Here is a 25,649-nt window from a genome sequence, read left to right on the forward strand (position 1 = left end):
TATAAAAAGCATTGGTAGTTGTGATTCTTGTTAGGGTTGGTGCCACAGACATAAACCTTATCTTACAATCTTATGGTGGGATGGTAGGCATGTTTTACTTTTTACATATGATTACCATAGGGACCACTTGTAATAATCTGGATTACTAAGAATGCATGGACTTGGTATATATGAAGCAAAAATAAAATAAAATAAAATAAAATAAAATAAATAGCACATCTTTCTAGGTTTTGCAAAAAGTAGGAATCAATTTGGATAGCTGTTTGGCAATAAAAAGCATTTTAGGGTATGCAACAATATGTTTGAAAGCTCAGGCGGAGGTGCACCTGGACCCTAAGACTGCATACCACAAGTGAACTCCATTCACTATGCATCGGCAAAGCAAGTGGAAGAAAACAGAAGCCAGCATTCTGCCATGCCTGGATTTCCATTATGGAGCTCTGGAAAAGGCAAGTAGCTTGTCACATCAAAGAGGCTTCAGAATAAGCAGGGCATTATTCTGGTGTTAGTACCCACCCTGTTCCAGCCTCTTGCTTTTTAAGGAGATTAAAGAAGGAGCCTTCCTTCACCAGGTCTGGGAGCTGCTGCCCTAGGCACACCTTATTCTCTTGATAAAAGCATGCTGTCCTTGGTTAGTTCTGGCCACACTCTTCAGAGCCAAGAGTGGAAAGTGCACCCCAATTTCAAAAGGGACCCATCAGAGAGAAACCACTGGGAAGCCCCCTTTCCAGGTTCACCCAAGATGAGAACACGGTAGTGTTTCCAAACTTGCTCTAAAAGCATGTCGGCCATTACTTTACACCCCTTTCTGTCTAGGTCCCCTCTCCATAAATGTCAAATGTAGTCGCCAGTAGGTTCAGCCTGAAAATAAAATCCCCTCCCTTCCATCAAGAAATAGCTCCAAACTTAGAGTGTGTGCTCAAAATATTCACAATGAAATCATCATCCTGTATTTATAGTCTTTTGGATTGTGTATGAGATTTTCTTTCCCATGGTATTTCTTGTTGAAAGGGTCAGTCGTGGAAAGCAGGATCAGAGAACGACTGTGGGTTTGCACTGAAGGGAAATGGGCCTCCCATCATTTAGAAGCAGTTAGTTACCCTACATCCTGCCTCTTCCCCTGTGCCCTACCCACTCGCCTGATAAACTGGTACCCCCCCTCCCCTTTCCCTTGTCGAATGGTCCTGGCCTTCCCAGTAGGAAAATCAGCAGTACCTAGTGTCATCCCTTTTCCTGTGACCTTTCCCATCCTCTAGACTTCCTCCCCGTTTTCACCGAGGGAGATGGTGTGGATCTTAATGGTTGGAACTTGGTGATTTTCTTCAGGGCGGGGGGTTGAGGACCCCACACAACAGCAGACCTGCAAAAAGCTTTTACTTCTCACCCGGGCTGTGGTACAGGCAGATTGGTCCTTCGGCACGGTAATCCTGGCCGATCCCTGGGGCATGGAAGAGAAAAACTTCCATTCACAGACTCCATCTGTCTTGGAGATCTTATAGAAAGTCTCTCCCGAGCCCACCGGGATACGCACCATGTCTCTTTGCTGTCCTTCTAGAGCCTGGCTGGGCGGGTGCAGGGTGTAGCCCAGGGCATGCTTGGAAGACTGCCTTCTGCGAAGACACTGGATTCGCAGGACATTCTGAAAAGCTTTCTTGAACTCCTGGCTGGAGCATGGGTATATGATAGGGTTGATGCAACTATTTAGGTACCCGAGCCAAAATACTATTTTGAAAATGGTGTCTGGAGGCTTGAAATTCGGGAAGAAGGACCCTGAAAGAGAACGCAGAGTTACACATATGATTGGCAAGTCAAGAGGCCAATTGGTTAGAATCACAAACCAACACATATCTTTTTTATATTTTTAAAAAGTTTCAAAAATGTCCAGATGCAAATGAATGTCTCACATAGGATGGTGACTCCTTTGCTAGGTTTTCAAAGACCATTTCACACAGATAGGTTTGTACCAGCTCCCTCTCTCAGTGGCAAGGAATCATCTATAGGTTTCTTTGGAGTGTCACAGAGTGAGGCATCACGTTTTGGTAGAGTCTAAACACTCAGTTTTGCCTGAGTGATAAATAAGGTGGGGGTACACTCAAACCCACATACATTAAAATCTGATGACCCTAGCCGAGTGTGGTAGTGCATGCCTTTAATCCTAGCACTCTGAAGGCGGAGTTTGAGGCCAGCCTGGTCTACAGAAGGAATCCCAAGACTTTCTTCCCATATTCTCACCACTTTCCCCTCCCATCCTCATGTATTCTTCCTATAACTCATGGAACACACTTGGTACTGAATGTACACTGGAGCAGGGGCAGCCTATCAGGGGCTGCATTCCTGAAGAAGGCCAATACTCTTGTCTCTTCCAGCAGCTGTCAGTTGCTGATGTGTCCTCAGCTAAGAGGGAGATTTCATGGGCCACCTTCCCTGTCCATGCTGGGAAGACTATGATCTTTATTTTCTTACTTTCTCTTCCATTCTAAGTTGTAGACTCATCAGAGTCAGGATTCTTAACATGCATGCTGGATGCTCTTACACATGACTCCAGTTAACATTATCTGAGTTCAATCAGAGGTAAAACTTACATGCCATGGAAGTCAAAACACACAGCATGGTGGGGCAGTTGGTGGGAACATTTATCACTGAAGCACAATTCTTGTCAAGTTCAATGTGTCTCAAAAAAATCACATACACACATACACATGCACACACAAACACATGATCACTCATGTACATAGACACACACTCATACACATCGGAATTGACAGATGTTTACTCTGAAAAACCATGCAGCTGAGGAAGTTTTATACTTTCGGTTCAAAGTTTTTGGTGCTGTCTAATGATTAAAACAAAGGTAAGAGACACCAATTCTGTCTTGAGTTATTAGGCAGTGTAATTAACTTTTTGCATATAACTATCATTAAGAATAGTGTGAGTTATATGACTTGTGGGCTGGGGAGATAGCTCAATCAGTAAAATGCTTGCCTGGTAGGCCTGAAGACCTGACTTTGGTCACCAGAACTCAGATGAAAAAAATTACAGATATAGTGGCACATGCTCACCTCAGCACTGAGGAGGTAGAGACAGGTAGATTCTTGAAGCTTTCTGGTCAACCAACTGTGCCTACTTAGTGTGTTCTATGTCAGTGAGAGAACTTGTTTCCCATCCCTCCACAAAGTGGGTAGTGCCTCGGGAACAAGACCTGAAATTGTCCTCTGATCTTCACATTCATATGCATCTACACATACATGTGCACCTTTACATAAGCACATGCCCACATAACTAATTACAGGCGTAATACGAACATTTCTATTGTAGCAAAAAAAACCACAAAAAAACAAAAAAACAAAAAAAACCCACAAACCAAACCAAATAGCAAACCCAAACACCCTGTCACTTAATTAGATTGAGTAACTCAACCAAGGTCATTTCCCAAAGTGTCTTGTGTTTGATATACAATCTATTATTCAAGCTAAACTATGTCTATAAATGTAAATAAAAAGAAGGGATAATGGTTCAGTGGTACAGAATGTCTGTCTGTCTGTCTGCCTGTCTGTCTATGTCAGGTAGTCTCTGGCAGGGCTGGGACTTGACATTTCAAATCTAATTTCATGGACTCTTGGGATCTCCTAGACTAACATGTTTCTTGGAAAGAGAATCCATACATGATCAGTGAGATGAGTGGTCAGGGAAAAGCTGAATTAAATTCAAGCTTTTCAGGCTTCATCTGAGAGCAGAAAAAGTGGTCTATGCTAACATGATGAGTGGCTTTGTGCAAATATGGTCAATTCTTGGGGAAAATTCACTTTGCATTCCAATGCCTATATATTGGCCAATATTTCTCTCTCATGGTGACAGCAATGCAATTAAGGCAACTCATTTTTACAAAGCTCTGCCTTTTCCTGGGCTTAATGACTGAGGGAGGCAGAGATGAACTGGGTATGGCAAAATCCACCTCATCTGGAGACTTCATTACAAATAAATCAGCTGGACAGGGGGAGGTATTTTCCTTATTTGAAGAATTTTCAGCTAACAGCAGCAACAACACAGCCCATATGCCCTCTGAACATGAAGCTATGAAAGTGATTTGAGAAATTCCTTCAAGGATCCTGTTTCTGCTGAGAGGTCAGGTTGGCATTCGTGAATCTCACCCTTCCCTTCCACTCCTCAATTTCTGAGCCCGTGTCTTCTCCCCAACCTTACTTCCTTAATCTTGTGTCTAGCTGATCCATGGCTAATTTCATGTGCTCTCTTCCTGTGGTCTCCATGCTGTGTCCACCCTGTCAGCAGGAGAGATGCAGGTATTCTGTTTTGACACCTACCATTCAAAACGTCCTATTTGTTTTTCCTGTAGCTGAAGTATAGGGTAAGAAAAGGAGCTAGTTTTAAAAAGAAACATATTAAGATTTGAATGTAAGATAGTCTCCAGCCTCAATTCTTTAGGGAGATTTTTTTTTTTAAATCCAAGAACATCTCTGAATACTGGCTGTTCAAACAGTGAGTGGGGGATACTTCCAGACCAAAGACTTTTCCATAAACAGCCCCATTTGTAGCCAGTTCAGATATGGAAGGAGATGGGGGAGAAGTTAGGAATTTGAAAGAACGAGAGTAGCAGTGGAGGAGGGGGAACTGAGGGTAGCCACTAGAAAGTCCCATATGCCAGGGACCCAAGCGGTTCCCAGGACCCAACAGGGAGGGCATTAGCCGAAATACTCAACAAAGTGGAGATAGAACCTGTAGAGACCATATCCAGTGGATAGGCACGGCTCCCAGTTGAGGGATGGGGCCACCCACCCACCTCAAGAAAATATTAATCCGGAATTCCTTCTGTCAAAAAGAAGTATAGGGACAAAGAGTGGAGCAAAGACTGAAGGGAAGGCCATCCAGAGACTGCCTCACCTAGGGATCCATGCCATCTACAGACACCAAACCCAGACACTATTGCTGAGGCCAAGAAGTGTTTGTTGACAGGAGCCTGGTATAGCTGTCTCCCAAGAGGCTCTGCCAGAGCCTGACCAATACAGATGCAGATGCTTGCAGCCAATCATCAGACTGAGCACAGAGACCCCAATGGGGGAGTTAGGGGAAGGACTAAAGGAGCTGAAGGGGTTTGCAGCTCCATAGGAAGAACAACAATATCAACCAACCAGACCCCCATAAAGCTCTCAGGGACTAAACCACCAACCAAAGAGTACACAGGGGGTACCCACGGCTCTAGCTGCATATGTAGCAGAGAATTGCTTTATTGGGCATCACTGGGAGGGGAGCCCCTTGGTCCTGTGGAGGCTTGATGCCCCAGAGTAGGGGAATGCTAAGGTGCTGAGGCAGGAGTGGGTGGGCAGGTCAGGGAGCTCCCTCATAGAGACAGGGGGTGGGGAGAGGATAGGGGTTTTGTGGAGGGGGGAAACTGGGAAGGGGATAACATTTGAAATGTCAATAAATAAAAGAGCCAATAAAAAAGAAAGAAACAGCCCCATTTGGTTTATTCCAGTAAGTGTGTGACAGTACTTGGTTGTGTCTCAGCCTAGTGTGGACTTGCCCACTCCCATCCGATGATTTCCCTAGAGGCAGGTGGCTGGATCTCCTCCCTAGCATAGAGCATAGTTCTCACTTTAGAGGGGACACATGTAATTCTATCTGGGAAGCTTCTGAGGGGCTGTGCTTAGGGGAGGATTCAGAATAGATTTCAACCAGTGACTTTTCAGTGGGTGGGGAAAAATAGCGAGGGGTTGTGCTCTCCTTTGAATATTAGCTGTGTCCTCAGCTCTCTTTCTTCACTTCCTTTTTCTGTCTTAGAAAGAGTTCTTGGAGTGGGCAGTAGGCCAATTCCCATCAAAGCTCCTCAGTCCACTGTCTCCTTCCTTGCCCAAATCTTCCCACACGGACTCAGTCTTGTTTGGACTCCCCAAACATATTCTTCCACAAACTCAGTTTTAGCATCAGATCCGTCTCTTCCAGGTTACTGGTGATGCTTTTGAAAGTGTGAGCACAGCTGAAAAAGGTTATCCTTGGGCTTCCATCAATCAGAAGCACCAGGGTGGAACCAGTCATGCTAAGGATGTGTGATGGTTGATTTGATTGTCAACCTGACAGGTCCTAGAATCCCTTAAAAGAGAAATCTCTGGTCACATCTGTGAGAGATTTATAACACGGGTGGCATCATTTCATGGGTTGGGGTTTTGGGCTGGATCAAAAGGATGAGGGGAACAGAGCACCAATCTCCATCCTTCTCTGCCTCCTGGCTGTGGATGCACTGTAACTCGGGGCCTCACACTCCTGCCATCCTGATTTACTCACCAGGACAGACTGTACCTTCTAAAACCATGAGCTAAAGTAAATGCTTTCTTCTTTAAATTGCTACTGTCTCTTATTCTGTCACAGTGACAGAAAAGTAACGAATACAAACTGCAGTTCCCTGACCCGGACAGTAGGGTGTGAGCTCCGCTCAGTCAGGACCTTGCTTTTGTTCATCTCAGAGTTCCAGAGCCCAGCCCAGTGACCTGGGAGGTCAACCGCTATTCCCACTGAGTGGCTGACCTGGTTGAGGATAGCTGTAATTGGCTGATGGCTAAGCCTTTGCTTTCCCTGTGCTTGTGGCTACCCTGTGCCATGCAGTCTTCTTTTCCAACCTCTGTAGCCCCTTTCTTCTCTCCCTGAGCTTTCTCTCTACTGTCTTCCCTCGTCTGTGCACTTTCTTTCTGGTCTTTGGTTGTCATCTGTGTTGGCATTTCTCTCTTGTGCCTCTCCCATTCTGTAGCATTTGCCGTCAAACACCCCAACATTTCTTGTCATGCTTCACAGGAAGAGTAAGGTTTCTGAAACCCCTATGTGTGAGGCGTGGGCCTCTTTTGTCACCATAGTTGGGATTCATCCCCCAGTGACCTCTGTCCTGACTTTGCCTCCAGGGATCCAACAGCAATCAATCAACTTAGTTCCTGGGACATCTTTAGGTCGGGGCGCCTTTTACATGTAAATTTGTCTATTTTAATTCTTGGGCTTTGGAAATTTTTCAATGCTTTGAAGCTTCTTCTTTTAAAAAATATTTATTTATTTATCCTTTCATTCTCAGAGTGGGTTCTCTCTCTCTCTCTCTCTCTCTCTCTCTCTCTCTCTCTCTCTCTTCCTCTGTGTGTATGTGTTTTATGTGTGTTCAACATATTTGTGATGGTCGGAGGAAATGTTTTCCATGGTAGATTCTTTTCTTTTTCCTTGTTGAGGCAGGATGATGATGATGGTGGTGGTGATGATGATGAGTTGTTTGTTCTGCCCTGTTCTATGTATTCTAAGCCAGCTAACCTGTTGATTTTGGATTTTGTCTCTGTCTCCCATCTCACTGTAGGAGTGCCAGGATTATAGATGAATACTACTGCATGCATCTGGCTAAAGGTGAGATTCAGTGACTGAACTTGTTTGCCAGGGTCCGATATAAGGGCTTTTACCTACTGTGCCATCTCCTTGGTCTGGGACAATTTCCATACACTATTAGTTGCTGCAGGTTTTTGGACTCTTTTCTAACCTAAACCCTGTGACCACTTTAAAAACAGCTGGCTAGAGGCAGGTGGAGCAGGTGCTCATGGCCGAAGGCCAACACAAACAATCTTCTTACCTTTGGGGAGTCAGAATCCTCGCTTCCACTGTAGAAGCTTCTAGATTCCAAGAACGCTTCCTCCCAAAGTCAGTGAGAGCAGAAATGGAGTGCTTCAGTTCCAACCCAACGCTGGTATTTAGAGGGCTCCCTTTTCTAGTTCAATGGTTCCTTCCTGAATCAGGGGGACTGAGTATTGAAAGTATGGAATCAGAAAGCTTTCAGCCTCCCAGTTTGTGTGCTTTGCATTAGCTGTCTGAAAGCTTGAAGTCCTGATGACAACCTTAAGAGACCCTAGGTTGTGGTGAGTTCCAGATAAGTGCAGCTATAGAATTTCTAGGCTTTGATGATTGGCAGAACTCCCTCTGCTCTGTAGAGATCAAGACAATTAAACTGAACAGGGCAGTGTTTTCCCCCCGAATTGCATGTCTCTCTTCTGTGAATGTCTCTTCTGTGAATGGGTCAAGACCAGACCCAGATCCTATTTCTCTTTACCCTTGCCCATCCTCAATCTTCATGCCATTTAGCAATCCAATGATAGATAGCACGGGCAGTGTTAGTGACTGTGCAAGCAGCTTCCATTGTATGGCACATTTGAGAAGGAAGAGGGAACTGGTATAGTTAGTACCTGTATTATTTAAAGTTAAAATGTACCGTTCAGAAAGCTTTTCAGAATATTCTTATTATCATGTTTTGAAAAATTAGAGTTTAAATGACTCTAGATTTTTTAAAAAATAAGACTGACTCTAAGGGAGAATCAGATGTTATGTGACCATGGGAGAAAATTACCTTTAATCGTTGATTATTGTTCAACCAGTGGTCTCAGTAGTAGGCCGGGTACATATCCAATGAACATAGAGGAGAAACAATTGGCCAGTTTGCCATGCCAAGGAGCTCTAGTGCCAAGTAACATTCAGGCCAAAGCAGTTGGCTCCTTAATACCAGGAAGAAAAATTGCCTCATCCAATCAAACCCTAGAGAAATGCCATAGGAATGACAGCGTAAGAACAGACTCAAGCTTCTTAGTCTACCAGATGGCCTGTGTTGGGTTCCTAGTTTGGTTGTGTCATAGTGACCTGACTGAGTACCTCATGGGGTCCATCCAGGTCACATTTGGACAGTTCTCATTACCAGAATTCTTCAGAATATTCACATGTAGTGGTGGCCAGGAATCACTAAGAATGCTGCCTGGATTAACCTATACAGGAACTCAAGCTCATAACTCAAGACCCATATAGAGATTCCCTGTGAACTTCAATTCAAGCCTTTGTATATACAGTCTACATTTTCTTGGGGAGAGGCCATCAGTTTCTATTAGGATCTTACAGTGCTCTGTGCTGATGGGGAACATGGCTAAGCCTGGGCAGCCTAGTGAGGAGGACAAGCTGAGCCTTTGCCTGATGCACTTCATTCAGCCCGTGTCTCATGACAGTGCCCAACTTTGGAGTAGGAGTAGCAGATGTGACTTGAGGGCCTTTCTGGAAGGATTTTTCTATTTCCTCCCCTGTCTACCTGTAACTGGAAACTGTATAGTTCTCATTGTATGCTTAAGACAAATGGCCTCTTCTTTGAGAGAGTCAGCATGTTGGGTCTTTTAAGAAATGGCAGGCAGATGAGAAAGGGTTTATTCAAGGGAGGACATGGTGAGTGAAAACAATGTGTGAATTGAATAGAAGGGCGAACTTGGGGTTCCTGGGGGCCTGCCCAGTGTGGAATGGAATGACAGAGTTACTCTCAGATTAGAAAAGGCAAGAAAACAACAAATGGAAGATGAAGTACACTTCACAGCCTTCTCTGCTTGTCCCAGGTTAGCCCTACAGATCCAGAACATTTCCTCCAAATGCATCCAAGTTGCCCAAACCAGAGCTTTTCAAAAGTCCTGTCTCCTCAGCCAACAATGCCAAGAGCATCAATTTTCTCCTTCAAAATGAGAAGCATTTGCCTGATGACATGGGTCACACAGGGTCTTTTTGTTGCTCACAAGACCAGGTCCAAGCTCATCAAATAACATCTGGTCATTTGACACCCTTCATCAAGACCCTGCAGTCATTTCTATACAATCTTCTTTTCCATTTTATTGTTTAATGAATATTTCTTGGAGTCAGGCAGTGTGGTGGGAACTGGAGAGGAGGTGGTCAGAGGCAGGCACATAGGTCCTGCCTGTGGAGCTCAGAGTCTATAACATGCCCAGTCAATGCCTGTGCACATGTGTTATGAGTTTCCAACACACAGGCTTTCTCCTTGACATGGCAGACTTTTACTGTCTCTTCATTGATACACTGAGACCACTACAGCCTCTGAGTTGTGGGTGTGGTTCTTCACTCCATTCTCTTCTCAGTGACCTGCCTCCTACAGATATTTAAAAATAAGTCTATTCGAATTTCCTTTTGTATATTTTCAAAGTTCAACTCAACTATAAGCCCCTCTATGCCTGCAGTCTAACCTGCTTTCTCACACTTTCCACCATTTTAAAGTAGTTATTAGTTTCTTCTCTAGCATCCACTTCTACTTTCATCTAGCTGTCATCTATATGTTTATCCCTCTACCCATCTATCCATCCATCCATCCATCCATCCATTATCCATCCATCATTCATCCACCCACCCACCCACTTATCTATCTATCTATCTATCTATCTATCTATCTATCTATCTATTATTTATTTAGTCCCTAAGAGGACAGAACATTTCAGTTTTGACTCTGCTGCTATATCCCCAACACTAGCAACAGTTTTTTTTAGCATATGTAAGCTCTTGCCAATATTGTGGAATGGTGTCTTTTATCTTTATGACTCTAGTATTCTTGAAGATGCATGCTACTTTGTATCTGTCTTGGTAATGGGCACAGTGCTTAGTGAATGTTTATGGGTCCATGGATGGTCTTTGTTGATGGAAGAAAATGGTATTTTGAATAAAATTCCTCCTTCATCGACTCACAACTATAAATACACTGAGAGAGAGAGAGAGAGAGAGAGAGAGAGAGAGAGAATCTTAACTCATATTCCAAAACTGTTTCTTCCTGATCCCCAAGATTCTCATGTTTACATGAGACTGAGAGCATTCTCCAAGCAATTTTATATAGTTAAGTTGCAGGCACTTCATAAAATTATTACTTCCAGTACTTATAAAAGCATTTTACAGGGTCCTGAAGGAAGAGCTAAAGCCTGTACTTCAGTTGTGATAGCCATCATCCCCACCCATATTTGTGGACATGAGCCTGGAGCCAAATATCATCAATCCAAAGCAGTGACATAAATAACCAAAATCGGTCCTGCCTAGGAGGAAGTGTGGGACTTTTTCAGGACCGTGTGCCTTTGCATTGAGCAGAAAGGCAGAGTGAAGTCTAAGTTCTGGTTTTTGCCAGCAAGGTCATGGGTGAGCTGGCTGATGTTGGGGTAGTGAAAAGTGAACAGGAGAGCCCACAAAAGGGTGTTGGTTCTTGATTCTGTTTAATGCTTTCTGGACGATTTCCCTATTTGGAAACTATGTACCATTTACTTTTTGATGGCTACCAGGTTACCAATAGGCATGTCCTCTGATTCAAGAGCCACCCTTTAGCAGTATGTAAGAATCTGAATAACTGTTTTTCATTCATGGCTCCTGCATGCCAACCTCACCCTCCTGCCCACAAGATCCCAGGATGAGACAGGGCTGGGATTGTCTGTGGCTCCACACACCTTCTTTCCAGCCATAGAGAGAACCAACCTGGGCTTAGGTTATACTGTAGTCCCTGACTTCTACCTGATATGGATATTTTAACTGTCAGAGTAGATACAGCCAAGAGTTTTAATAGCTCATTTAAAAAATGTAGGACATCTTTTGGAATCTATAATATAATTTCTAAGTACAGTGATGCTAGCCAGTTTTAAAATACTATAAGGGATTGGAGCAATGAAATTTTAAAATAGCAATAGTGTATGGTACTGTCTTGATAATGGGCATTGTAAATGAGAATTGTCCATCATAAATGAAATATTTAAGGAGTTCAGCTTTGCTTGATGGAGGCATTTTTAAAAACTCTTCAAACTTAATGAAGTTTTCAGCAGTGTCTCCTGTGAACAGCGTGATACTTACTTTCAGGGAGAAGACTACATTTGGGGCAGGTCATTGATTTAGACTCCTTGACTTTCTTTGACCCATTACTCTCTCACATCCCTAGGCTCGATCTGAAGCTCAAGCTCCTGTTTCCAGTGCATGAATAATGTCAGACCTTTCTTCCTATGGTCACAAACTGTTTCACCCTTAACGAACTAAATCCAACTCATTGTTTCCCATGGAGCCCATGGCTCCTTCTTTTCTATGTACCATCAATGACACCCTTTCCCCTCAGTGACTCAAGCTAGAACCTGCTGGCTGCTACAACTACTCATTCTTGCAACACCTTTGTGACAGCTCACGGGTCCTGACCACTTTCAATCTCCTGTCACTGTCTGTTTCTACTCAGGCCACCATTTCCTTTGGCTGTGACCCTGTGCAGCCCTCTAACTGGTTCCCTGTTGTTGGTTTTACCCCTTCTGTGGTAGCTGTTCTCAGTTGTCAACTTGGCTACATCTGGAATTAACTAAAGCCTCAAAATGGAGGGGCACACCTGTAAGGGATTTTCACTTAATTTGAAATGGGAAGATCGACTAATTTGGATTGTTGAGGTGGGAAGACACACCTTTAATGCTGATCTTTTGATCTGGGAAAACCAACCTCTAATCTGGGCCATGCCTTCCATGGAAGAAGGAAGCTTTGCTCGTTTCCTGCTTGTTATCTCTTTGTTAGCAAGTCTATTCCTTCACTGGTGCTCGAGCCTACTACTTCTGGGATTCCAGTCTATACTGAAGACCAGCTGAGACATCCAGCCGTGTGGACTGAATGAACAGGCACTAAATTCTTGGACCTTCTGTTCACAGGCAGCCATATGTGAATCATACATACATACATTTCTTCTATAAACTCTGTTACTCCAAAGAAACCTGACTTATACACCTTCCAACCTATTTTTCACACCATATCCAGGGAAATTGAGAGAAAGCAAGAAAAACCAATTCTGATTATCTCTCTCTCTGCTTATTAATTAAGCTCAGTGATTCCTCCCTGATGAAGTGCAAATTCGAGGAAACCAAACAGCCTCTTTGTTTGATAACAAGTTAGTTACAGTTTTTTTTTCTCCCAGTGTTCCACCAAAGTCTCTCACAAGTATCAAAGAATAGGAAATTCAATCTGGATTTGAACACAAGTGTGCTTTAAGTCAATGGAGTGGTGGTGCTTTTTCTTCATTGTGATTCATTTAAGGGTAGAATGAATGGTCTATACAGTTGTTGATATGTTTTATTATGGACTAAAAATGTGTTTTCTAGGCAGAAACACATGCACTAAAAGTTTTCTTAAGGCCAAAGAATAGAAATTACTCGGAATGCCCAGCAGCTCCAGTGGAAGTTTTGGCAATGGCTCAGAAAGTTTGGTAAAACCCTAAAGATAGGAAAAGGGAAGATAGAAGGGAAGACAGAAGAAGATATAAGGAAAGATTCATAGGGAGAGTGGTAAGGAAAAATCTAAGACAGCAGCCATGGCATTCAAGGCTCCTTGAAAGATCTAACCTCAGAGCTGGAGAGATGGTCCAGTGGTTAAGAGCATGTGCTGCTCTGGGAGAGGACCTGGGTTCTAGTCCCTTCACCCACATCAGGCAGCTCACGAACATCTCTAACTCCAGTTTAAAGGGATCCAATACCTCCTCTGACCTTCATGTGTACACCTGCGTATGTTTGGTGTACACAGACAATCAGGCGCACACATACAAAGAAATAAAAATAAGTAAAAATTTAAGGAGAAAGATCCAATCCTGAGTTCAGGGTGTCATTTTTCTGTTATTAAGGGCAATCATGTTTGTCAGAAAAGATTGTTCTCCAATGTTGTGATTCCTGCCTGACATGTCAACTGATACCTATTCCCATTAGGACATTGTTTGAAATCACATGACCGGAATCTTACTCATTGTAGAGCATCTTACTGGGGGAAAAAAGGACTATATGAAATTGGCGGGGGGTGGGTTGGGGTACCAGGGAGAGATGGAGTCTGGAGGGCAGTAATGGTCGATGGGTATGATAAAAATACATTGTATAAATGCATGAAATTTTCAAAGAAAAATTACAAATATTAAAATATTAAGTAACAAGCCATGTGAGTGTAGTCCTTGGAAAGTTGATCATTCTACAGTGGAAGACCACATATCCAAGAATATTTTGGCAGCACAAATTGATTTTGAAGGATTAAAAAGGGGGTGGATCTGAGAAGAGTTAGGAGAGGGTGTTAAATATCATCAAAACATGTTTTATGAAAGTCTCAAAGACGTAATAAAATAAGTTAGTAAAACAGTACTCTTTATGAAGCCTCTTAACCCCGAGGCCTTAGAACTTCTTGAGACACAAACAGCGCTGAGGGAGAGCAATTGGTTGTTTTGGCATTTCTGAGACAGGGTTTCTCTGTGTAGCCCTGGCTGTCTTGGAACTTCTCTTCGTAGACCAGGCTGGCCTTGAAGTCAGAGATCCTCCTGTCTCTGCCTCCTGAGTCCTGGGGTTAAATGCATGCACTGCCACACCTGGCTCCAAGTTGGATATTTTCAATGTTTTGCTTTCTTTTTTATATTCTAACAAAGAAATTGTCCACTGGAGGAATTTGAAACGAATGTATAAAATGATATGGGCATATTGTTTGCTATGACAAGTTATTTAGTTTGGCTCATTTGCTTAAATATTTAATTTTAATATTTTGCTTAATATTTTAAGGAATTTACAAATCTTCACAAATTATGATTTGCTCTAAATGATATTGAAGTTATTCACTATCCGTATCACTATTCACTATCCATATCACTATTCATTAACCATATCACTATTCACTATCCATATCACTATTCACTATCTATATCACTATTCACTATCCATATCACTACTCACTATCCATATCACTATTCACTATCCATATCACTATTCACTATCCATATCACTATTCACTATCCATATCACTATTCACTATCCATATCACTACTCACTAACCATATCACTTTCTATAAACCTGTAATGCACAAAGAACCAAGTTGACTGGGCTACAAATAGGTGAGGATGTGACCATCCAGGGAAGTAAGGACCAGACAAGATGCTCTGATTTTCAGATTCCTGGCTCATAAAGCTTCCTGTTAATTAACGTGCTGAAACTTTCATTTGCAATGGTAGAAATTCCCTGGAAGTATTTGGGATCTTTCAGGAAACCTACTCGAGAAAAATGGACACTTTTGAGATGAGCATCTGTAGGTGGCATTTAGCTATCGAGTGTGTGGCCGGGTCCTCAGTGTTTGAACACAGAACTTCATACACATTTCCCCTTCGATGTCACGAGGAGCTTGTACGGTAGGAAAGTCCAAAGCGGCTCCTGTGGCTCTGCTTTCACAGAAAGTACCTTACTGACTGAGGCATCTTCCTAGCCCTTCACTGGGACTTTTAATATGTGACAACATATAAAATATTTTGTAACTCTTATCCCATTTAATTCTACTGACAACCCCATGTAAACACACGGGCAAATCTACTTTACAGGTGAGAAAATGGAGGCACAGGGAGTTTAACTCCTAACTGGAATATCTGGTTGGGTTAAGATGCAAATCCAATTTAGAGTTTGACTATGTTTTACTTTCTAGATTATGTAATCTATGCAGTCTGCCTCTGCTTTTCTGACTCTCTGGTGAACGGGTACACAGTGTTACAGCAGTGTGAGCTCAGAAGTAAGATAGTTATCCGAGAGGACAAGAAAATTAATCACATACCCCTTTGTACTATTTCTTTTCGGAAAGCAGAATTTTATACAATTCTGATCATTAAGAGTGAATAATAAGCATTGACTGTGGATAATTATGTGTTCAGGACAGACATGTTTGGACATTGGGTCAACTGTGCACATTAGGTTCTGTAGAAAACCTCTTATAAAATTTTATTCGTAAAATGTACTTAAAAAGAAGCAGGAGTGAGTCAGAAAGGATGTTCTATCATTTTAAATAAAGCATTGGATGAAGTTCAAGAAGATATTATACAAAGAAGTATATATTGTTTATTTGTCTATATCATCTATCTATCACCTATCTATCTATCTATCTATCTATCATCTATCTTCCAACTACCTCTATATAATCATCTATTTATCACCTATCTCTCTATCATCTATCTTTCCATGCATCTACTAGTATATCATCTACTTAGCTCTCTTTATCAATATATCATTTTTTATGTCTGCCTATCCATATGCCTATCATCTACTTCTTTCTCTCTATCAGCCTATTGTCTGTCCATCAGTATTTAGCTCCATCAAGCCATCATATGTGTGCTCATTTCCATCTGTATATCTGTCTCCTTTGAGGGTCACACTAGGTAGCTCAGCCTGGACTTGACCTTGCAGTCTTTCTGCTTCAGTCTCCACAATGCTGGGATTACAGACATTCCTTTGTGACACATAGCATATTTATCATTTTCCTCTTCCTCTTCTTCTTCCAGTTCCTCCTCCTCCTCCTTCTCTTCTTTTTCTTCTCTTTTTTTAGATGAAAAGGCTTTTAAGAGTTAGAAATAAATTATTTTAAGTTTTTCAAAGTTTTCAAACACCTGTAGGAGTTCTTCAGCATTTTGGGTCATGGTGGTGTCTGCTGACAGCAACTGTGACAGTGTGATTCTTCGGGTGTTTTAACACATTTGTGCTGGCTTCTTACTCTGTGTTACTTAATAAGCTGTCTCATCTCAACCCTAGAAGCTGCATATGGTTTATCCCCATTTTACAGATGAGGAAAATAAGACAGAGGTATTCTGTAATCTTCCAAAGAACAAATAACCAGTAAGAATGAACTGAGTTTAGGTGTATGCTGCTTTGCTTTGGCCCTGCTGTGTAGCCTCAACAGCACACTTGCACTTGCTGAGGGTCTCTGTGTGTAGCCCACGCTCTCCTTGCTATGTGGTATGAATGCAAAACTCAGGTCTTGACTTAGACCGCAAAAACAAAGCAAGTTGAGTCAATGATTAAGACACTTCTAGAAACTCCTCATATAGTAATGCACAGTGACTTTCCTTTAAGAATAAGGGTGCCTGTATCCAGGCACCAAAACCATCTGAAAGCACTTTTATTGTAGCTGGGCTTAAAAATGGCTGTGTTTGAGTTGCAAATGCCAAATATGTACAAGCCGTTAAATCAATTCATCATTGGTGTGTCCCCCCGGTGTGCCTATTTTATGCAATGGATTCTCACACACTCACATGTGTGAGTGTGTATGTGCAGACAGGCACATCACCAACTAAAGTCAATCATGATACTTTAGTCTAGAAATGCAGATGGAATGACCAAGACCTGTCCTTCACTTTCCTTCCTTTGGTCCTCCCCATCCCCTCTCCCCATCCCCTCTCCCCATCCCCTCTCCCCATCCCCTTGGCTAAGACTTTAAAATGCTAAGGAGGAGTCCCACCCTAGAGGGTTAAGGTGTCACAGTTAAATCTTTATTTACTTTTGCCCAGGACATCTGAAGACTTTTGAAATAGCCTGGGCTTTGGGTCTGTTAATGGACATAAGGTTTAACTTACAAAAAACTGCAGTTTTTCAAAGAAGTAATAAAACAACCATGCCCCTTCCTTAAGGAGGAAGACCCCCGAATGCCACAGTACTGCCTGCTTCCCCTTTCCTCCTGTGCCTCTGAGGTCTTGGGGTGGAGCTTTAAGGTGACAGAGCATCTATCTTCTCAAGACATCACACCAGTCTTTGCTCTCCACACGCATCCCCAGAACACTGGCCTTGTTGTGACACCCTGACTTTAATTCTGGTAACAAGAACATGTCATAAACACTGGGATAGTATTTCTAGCACATACTTTTGTGACAAGCCCTTCTTCATTTAAAAACCACAAACATTCTATTTTATTTTTGTTTCAGAAAACATTTTTTATGACAGTATAGTGTTTCTCAAATGAGTAAACAGAAATTTATTTACTCTTGTTAATATGTTTGCTTCTTTGCAAATTCTGTACATTATAAACAACTAAGAAATAATTTTTTTCATTGCTGTTGTTTTTTGGTTTTTATTTTTGTGGCTGGATTTGGAAGGGCATTTTTTTAATATTTTCACAAGATACATTCTTAGAAAAGAACTTATGAATCATATGACATACATTTTTCTAAATGTTTGAGCACACATTTTCACATTTTTATTTGGAGGAAGCATACCTATATCTACTTGTTCCAGGAATGAGAAATAATTGCAGTCCCAGTGAGGGACAATGAGCAGGCACTCAGTGCAAGGCTCCTAAGTTTTCACACCAACAAATGGGTTTTCCAAACTGAGAAATGGTACACTTACTAAATAAGGAGCTATAGTTGTCAAATTTTACACGCTAAACAATAGCAAGTAATGTATATATAGCAAAAATGTATTAGAAACAGTGAAATCTTTCCTCAAAAGTCACTGTCTAAAATATACATCAAATGAAATAGCTACTAATTTTTTTTTTTTTTTTTTTTTTTTTTTTTTTTTTTTTTTTTTTTTTTTTTTTGCAGCTGAAAAATAGCAGTTGTAATGATGTGGGCCAGACAAGATGGCTCAGTGGTACAGGGGCTTGCCACCAAGCCTGACGACCTGAGTTCAATCTCAGGACCCACAGGGTGGAAGGCGAGAACTAACCCATGAAGGTTGTGCTTTCGCCTTTATAGCCATACTGTGGCATGTGCACACCAACACACACATGCACACATAACATACTCGCATGTACACACACACATTCATACACTATACGTACACATTTGGACTCACAAAAAGATCCTTTCAGTGAATCATTTAAAAATAAAACTGCAATGGCAGGCAACTTATAGACACCAACAATGATGGCCTTGTGTAAGAAGCCACAATTGAATCCCACAGAACGTTAGACGCTCCGGGTATAGCCAGGGAAGGCGCAATAGAGGCAACTGATCACTAGACTAAGCAGCCTTGAAAAGACCAAAAACTTAAAATACAGAAAGTAAAAAAAAAAAAAAAAAAATCTGCAATTAGAAAGCAGAAAATTATTAGGCTTAATTGGTAAGTTTACTTTGATTCACTGTCATGACCCCCAGATTGGAAAGTTCTGTGAGAAGCCTAGCTGAACACAGAAGGAGAGCCCAGTTGCCTACCAATAGTGAGAAAAAAATGTAGTTTTAAATGCTTAGAGGATTCAAGGCAACCTTGAGAGAAAACTGTAGCTAGTCTTAAGATCTGGGATAATTTTGTAGATAGTTGTACAGTTGTATTCAAGGAGAGGTAGAACATTTGAAGAACCGAAACGATCAGAATTTATCCTAGCAAGCACTGGGTCCACACTGTTTCTTTGTACTGATGCTATATAAATATTTCTAAAGACCCCAAGTGTGTTCAAAGCTTCCCTGCTTACTCTCTTATTTTTTAAAATTAAAAACCTTTGTTATTAAATATGTTTCAACAAACAAAACAAGAACATAAAACAGTCCACATGAAAATTAACAAGACTCACAGGTGACACTACTCAGTGAGCCTTTGTAGAGGTAGAACAGTCTGCAGGGGAAGCTGTGGAGCTCCCGTTGAGCCTTACACTTTGACTGTTGCATGTATCTTGACATACTTAGCCAGCACGTGATGGAGTAAGAACTAGAGACCAGTGAACTCGATGTCCTCTCCCACAGTTCCTGCTCACTGCTTACACTCAGTCTTTCCCCATCTCCTAGTATTCAGCCTTTCCTGGCCTCTTTTTAACATGCTATTCTGTACCTATATGCGTATCATTAGCTAGATTCTGCATATGATGCATATATATGCAGGATGTTTTCCTTTCTGAGATTGTATAATATCATTTAATGCACATTCTAAGTCCATTTCCTTGTAAATTTTGTGATTACATATTTCTTTAAAGCTGGAATGCATTCATATACATATATGAATTTTGTCTGTTTTTCTCTCTTTATATATATACATACATATATATATATACACACACAAAGTTATGTACACACACACACACACACACACACACACACACACACACAAAGATTCATTGTCCACTCACCAGCTGATGGACAACTAGGTTGATACCAATTCTTTGCAATAGTGAATAAAGCAAATTAAGAGCAATCACTTTTAAAGCCAGCAGGATTCTGATGCCCAAAGTAAGAAAGATTCCCAAGTCAAGGCAAAGGAAATGAGAAATATCAATTATCCTTAACCACCAAAAGAAAAATACCCTAAAACCTTGTAGAATGGCACCAAGTAGAAGACAAGGTTATATAATATTATATTATAATTATATAATAACATTTAATTCATTGAATGTATTTTTTTTAACTGAAGCACAATAGGACCGAGTGTGGCCAAATCTGGCAAATGTGTTTGCATGAAGAGCCAGACAGTGACTATTTCCAGTTTTGCAGGCCCCGGATCTCTGACTGTTCAGCTCTGCCATTGCATGTGAAAGCAACTGTAGGGATGCAAAAGAATGTGTGCGGCTGTGATCCAATAAAACTTTATCTGTAGACACTAACTTTGAACTATAGACAAGATGCCATGAAATACATTATGTTGATTCTTTTCCCTACCCATTTAAAAATTCAAAAATTCTTCCCAACTCATGAGTCATGCACAAAGGGGCAGTGAACTAGTCCAGAACTGACCTAGAGGTCAACAATTCAACAGAAATTACTGTCAGGGAAATTCTTTCTGTTTCCATCATTGCAAACAGAAGACATCTTTTAAATTGCAACCAATTAATAATAACCTAAAAGATTAAGTCAATGCAGTGAAAGAAGAAAAAATGGGAACATGAATAAAGACTATTCTTTCTGAACTATGCACTGATGTGTTGCATGGAGGCATGGTGTATTTAAATCTAATAATATTGTATTTGTGTGTTGGGGGGCTGGTCTCAGAGGACAAGTCTTGTGTGCCATGTCTTTTCTGACACATTGTAGGATCCAGGATTGAACTTAGGTCATCAAATCAGCATGAGAGTGCCTTCATCTTTTGAACAATCCTGCTGTCACTATACTCATGATATATATATATATATATATATATATATATATATATATATATATATATATTACTATATATCACTATACTCATGATATATATATATATATATATATATATATATATATATATATATATATATCTTCTCATTTCCTAAGTTTGGCTTCTAAAAATTCCTTGAAACAACTCTCAGTGCAGTTGTGATGGACATGTCCTAAGATGACGCCTCACTTTCTGAGAGGAACCAACACACTTTTGGAGAAACTGCAGGGCTGTGTAGGAAACCTGAGGTCAGACTTCTTGCCATTGGCAAGGCAGCCATGAGAGACTGCAGGGGCCATGTCACAAGGCCTTAAAACTCACCTGTACAGTCCATTGTCATTGGGCAAAGGTGAGGCAGCGCAAGAGTCAATGGGACTTACAGAGCATGAACAACATAATAAAGATTACCAATGTGCTTAGCTCCTTAAGTTCCTAATGGTCCTCAGGGAAAAGAAACGTTTACTGATTGTCTTTGAAGGCAGATAAATACGCGCCTGATCACTGAGGGATCAGATCAACAGGTAAAGCATCAGCATTAATCCTGCATCATCTACACCTCAAACAGCCCACAGGCAACACCACTTCTTAGAGACTCTTCCAGCTATACAATGAAGACAGAACACAGAGCTAGAATGCTTTGTAACCATCACTAATACATTTTTAATTTAAAAAATTAAAAAGATGTGTGTGTGTGTATGTGTGTGTGTGTGTGTGTGTGTGTGTGTGTGTGTGTGTGATGTGTGTATCTGGAGGTTGTGGGCGTCCAGATGTGTGTGCTGGGAGCTAAACTGTGTCCTCAGGAAGAGCAGTAGTGGATGCTCTTAGCCTCTGAGCTACTTCTCCAGCCCTGTTTCTTCTTTTCTTTTTTTCTTTTCTTGTTTTGTTTTCATTTGGAAAAACACAGTTTCTTTTCACAAAAATATATTCTTTATCTTATCTATATAGGCCTATCATTAGTGTTATTATTACTGATGTTGGATTTGTTTTGTTACTTTAAATGATTTGTACCTAAATATTTTCTTGGTTGAATTACAAATACGGTACATATTGTAAGGTCTAATCTACACAGACAAAGCCTCCTTGGGGTCCTGTGTGATCCTAGCAATGCGGTGGGGACCTGTTAATGGACAACAGGTCTGAAAACCCATTTGGCGAGAAGAACTTCATAAGAAAAGAAGTCAAGACAGAAATAAATAAATAAATCTATTGGTTTTCCTTAAGCACTCCCTGGGCCTGGGGTCTTGGGGTTGAAGCAAGCGAGATAAAGATGTCTTCAAGTTATCAAGTTTGCTTTTTGATTCGACATAACTTCTTTTTAAAATTAAAAATTTCTAATCAGTGTACAAAATAGGGGTTTCATCATGATTTTTTCATGGATGTACTTTACTCATATTCACTCTCACTATGCTCTTCTGTCTGCCCTCCGTCACTGAACCCCCGACATCCATCTAGACAGTGGAAAAATGCCCCCAGTGTCCAGCCAGCCAGACGAGAAAGCTTTATTTTTAAATGATTTATATTTGTGTGTGTGTGTGTGTGTGTGTGTGTGTGTGTGTGTGTGTGTGTGTGTGACAGCTCAAGTATGGAGTTCAAATAACACCTAGAGGAAACTGTTTCTATCTGGCTTCTAATCCGAGGGTCCCAGGGATCAAACTCACGTCATTAGGTTTGGTGGCAAGTACTGTTGTCTACTGAGCCATGTCCTAGGGTCATTTGGGGAGATGATTGAACTTCTTACATTCAGAAAAAGCAGTTTTCTTCACCCAGGTGAAAAGAACTCAGTGTGAAAGGGGCAGAGAACACAGTCAGCAGATTCGTCAAGAATACACTCAGCAGATTCGCCGACAACGTGGTCAGCAGATGCGCATGTGTGTTTCCCTTTGCTCACTGAAGTCAAGAATATCCATGGCTCTTGCCTGCCTCCTGCTCACTTTCATTTACTTTTTATTCCTAGGGCAGTTTTCGTTTCCAAATTATTTTCCCAGGCATAGATAACAATTTTGTTATCTTGACATGCCATTTAATGTCTGTGCGGTGAAAGCAGACTTGCTCGAGTTTCCGGAACCTAATGAAAAATGGAGCTGCGATGATATCCAGAGAAAATACAATTTGTAAGATATATTAAAGTTTACAAAAAGGATATTTGGGGGATTATGTATGTCACATTCTTCATGTGGGGAAAAACCCACATCAACCCATGTTGATAAAAACTGCACCGTCTGTCTGTGCCCTCAGAGGCATTTTGAGCTCCCAATGTCATGTGTATCAGCACTTGCCAGTGTACTGAGCCCCTTTCTGTGACCCCTCCACATCCAGAGAGAGCTTTCCAAAAGACACTGTGACTATTGCCTCTCAACTGTTTCGTGCAGAGGATGTTTCTTTCCATGTACAAACTTCAATACTTGAGTTCTAAGTTACTTAGCCAGAGGTTTCTAAGAGTTCTCTTCATCACATACGCATTTGCTCAAAAGCTTAGTGCTGGGATCCAGACATGGTACAGTGATGGGTTGTGACATACCTTCCTGGTATTAAAAAATAACGATAAAATTAGGCAGTGCACAGTCTTGCTGTTTTCTGCTTTTGGAGTTTCGGGCTCCAAAGGAGAAAACACACAACTTGAGAGAAGCTCAAAGCTTGTGATCTCTCTCCATCAGCATTTTGCATCTGACACCCAGGAAGGGAGGAGCTTGTGCAGAAAGCATACCTTGGGTGGAAGAAGCAGAGATTGTTATTCAGGGATGGAGAGGCAGATGAAATGAAAGGCAAGGTCTGGGGAGGGGACTGTGCAGTCCTCAGACGGGCACTCCTGAACTGGGCTACACATTGGGCTATACAAGCAAGAGGCAAGAACTACAAGAGAACCAAGGAATTTGCTGAGATTCGATGTGAGGTTTCCCACTTCTCCTGAGTTCCTAAGAGGTATTTTCTGGGGTCTCAACTAAGTCTAGGTTATGGGATGAATTTTCCACTCTGCTTTGTTTCACTGTTAATGTGTCCACATGTGTCCTCTTGAATCATTCTTTAAGGCACAGACAGTAAGAGAATATGTTTAATAATTTTCTAATAAATTCGATAATGTAGATGAGCACATTCTTTGAAATAGGTAAGACTTCAAAGCTGACTTAAGAATAAAAACAGTCATCAATTGATTGATTTATATGGATATGCAAATGACCTAGGATTGCTAATGCAAAAGGAAAAACACTGACAAAATTAGACCAACTTCTTGACCTATGAAGAAGATGTAGTGACCAAAGCTGTACTGTTAGCAAGAGAATAAGGAAATGCATGGTTGGAAGAGAAAAGACTCAAGAAGCAGACTGCACAAATGCAGTTAAATTGGATTTTCAACCAAGGTATGAAAGCAATTTAGTGGGGAGAAAAAGAGTGTGTTCAATGAGAGGGAAAGAGAAACTGGCCATCATAACAAAAAGATGACCATAAATTTGTTCTTTATATTATATAGTAAACATTAAATTAATATGGACTTAGGAATGTAAAGGATTAGGCTTTATAGCTTTTTCTTTGTAAACATTTATTTTTTAGGATAGGTATATGAGTGTGTGTCTTTATGTGTGTATGTGTACCATGTGCACATCTGGTGTCCCCAGAGCCAGAGAAGATATTAGATTTCCTGGAATCTGAATTACAGATGGTTGTGAACTACCAAGTACATGGTAGAAATATGACTTGGGTCCTCTGCAAGAGCAGCAAGTACTCATAACTGCTGGGCCACCTCTCCAGCCCCCTGACTACACATTTGTTTATGAGAAGATAGGAAAATATTTTTGTGGTTTTAGGTTAGGAGAATTTTTCATAGGACATAGAAACTGATAAGCACAGAAGTAGATCAACCATCTTGATAAAAGACCCTTAAAAAGGAACAAATAAAATAAAACATAGTAGAGAAGGCAGGCATTATGAATATCTACAGGTGCTTGTGTTTAAAATGCACACGGGGAGGTGACTCCTCAGGAATAAAAGTGCCAAACAGAAGAATAGAAAAGCAATGTGATTAGACACTTTGAATGGAAAGATACACAACTGACTTATAGGTACATGAAAATATACTTAGCATCTGTTAGTCAGCTTTCAATCACTATAACAGAATATTGTACTACAACAGAATATCTGAGGCACTATGCCATCAACTTAAAAAGAAAATAAATGTATTTTGGCTCACGGTTTTGGAAGTTTTGATATGTGAAATGGTTTGAATAAAAATGTTTCCCCATAGATTTAGGTGTACCACCAACTTGGTCCTATTGGTGGTGCTATTTGGGAAGGTTTAGGAGGTGTGGCCTAGTTGAAGGGAGTATTTCACAGGAAGTGGGCTTTGAAAGTTGAAAGAATCCAGCTCCTTCTAGTTGGCTGTCTCTGCTTCATGCTTATGATTCAAGATGTGATCTCTCACCTTTCTGTTCATGTCATAAGATGCTCTTACTCACTAGAACTGTAAACCAAACAAACTCCTTTTTCCTTCAGTTACCTTGGCCATGGTATTTTATCACATCAACAGAAAAGTAGATAATAACACTATGTAATAAACAGGCCTCATGGCTCCTGCTTCATAGTAACAGAGCATGTCACAGAGGGAGTGTGTATAGAAGGAGGCCTGTTTACAACACAGTAAATGCTAGACAAGGGAAAAGAGGAAGAGGCCAGTGTCCCACAATTCCCTTAAAGAGCCTGACCCCTGGTGACCTAAAATCTCATATTAGGCTCCAACTCTTAAAAATTTCTGCCAGATTCCTATAGTATCCTGACCTGGGCACCTTTAGTACACAGGCCTCAGGAGACTCCTTCAGTTCCACACAACAGTGGCATCCGTAATCATCAGGGACATGGAAATTACAACCCAGTGATACTGCTACATACTGCCATCACTTTGCAAGAAAATAAAAATTTGATTTCATAGAAAGTTAAACACATGCCACACGCCTCTCACCTGATGCAGCTGTTTTTCTCCTTGACACTTAAGGGACATACAA

General features: G+C 41.1%; 1 protein-coding gene and 1 long non-coding RNA gene across 7 annotated transcripts in view; one reads left to right on the forward strand and one right to left on the reverse strand.

Annotated features, from left to right (window-relative positions):
* The window catches only part of LOC143441583 (uncharacterized), a 215,825-nt gene that overhangs the window by 67,993 nt on the left and 122,183 nt on the right, over positions 1-25,649 (forward strand). The window lies entirely within an intron of this gene.
* Positions 1-25,649, reverse strand: part of Adra1a (adrenoceptor alpha 1A) — an 85,022-nt gene that overhangs the window by 2,528 nt on the left and 56,845 nt on the right. For 2 of the 6 annotated variants that reach the window (XM_076930814.1, XM_076930813.1), the window contains exon 3: positions 1,216-1,770. In XM_076930814.1, the coding sequence (XP_076786929.1) occupies positions 1,253-1,770 (518 nt within the window). In that variant the 3' untranslated portion in view covers positions 1,216-1,252. The remainder of the gene's footprint in view (positions 1-1,215; positions 1,771-25,649) is intronic. The other 4 variants (XM_076930817.1, XM_076930815.1, XM_034498124.2 and 1 more) reach the window with 4 other exon arrangements.

This window comes from Arvicanthis niloticus, chromosome 3, assembly GCF_011762505.2.
Source record: "Arvicanthis niloticus isolate mArvNil1 chromosome 3, mArvNil1.pat.X, whole genome shotgun sequence".
Lineage (NCBI taxonomy): Eukaryota > Metazoa > Chordata > Mammalia > Rodentia > Muridae > Arvicanthis > Arvicanthis niloticus.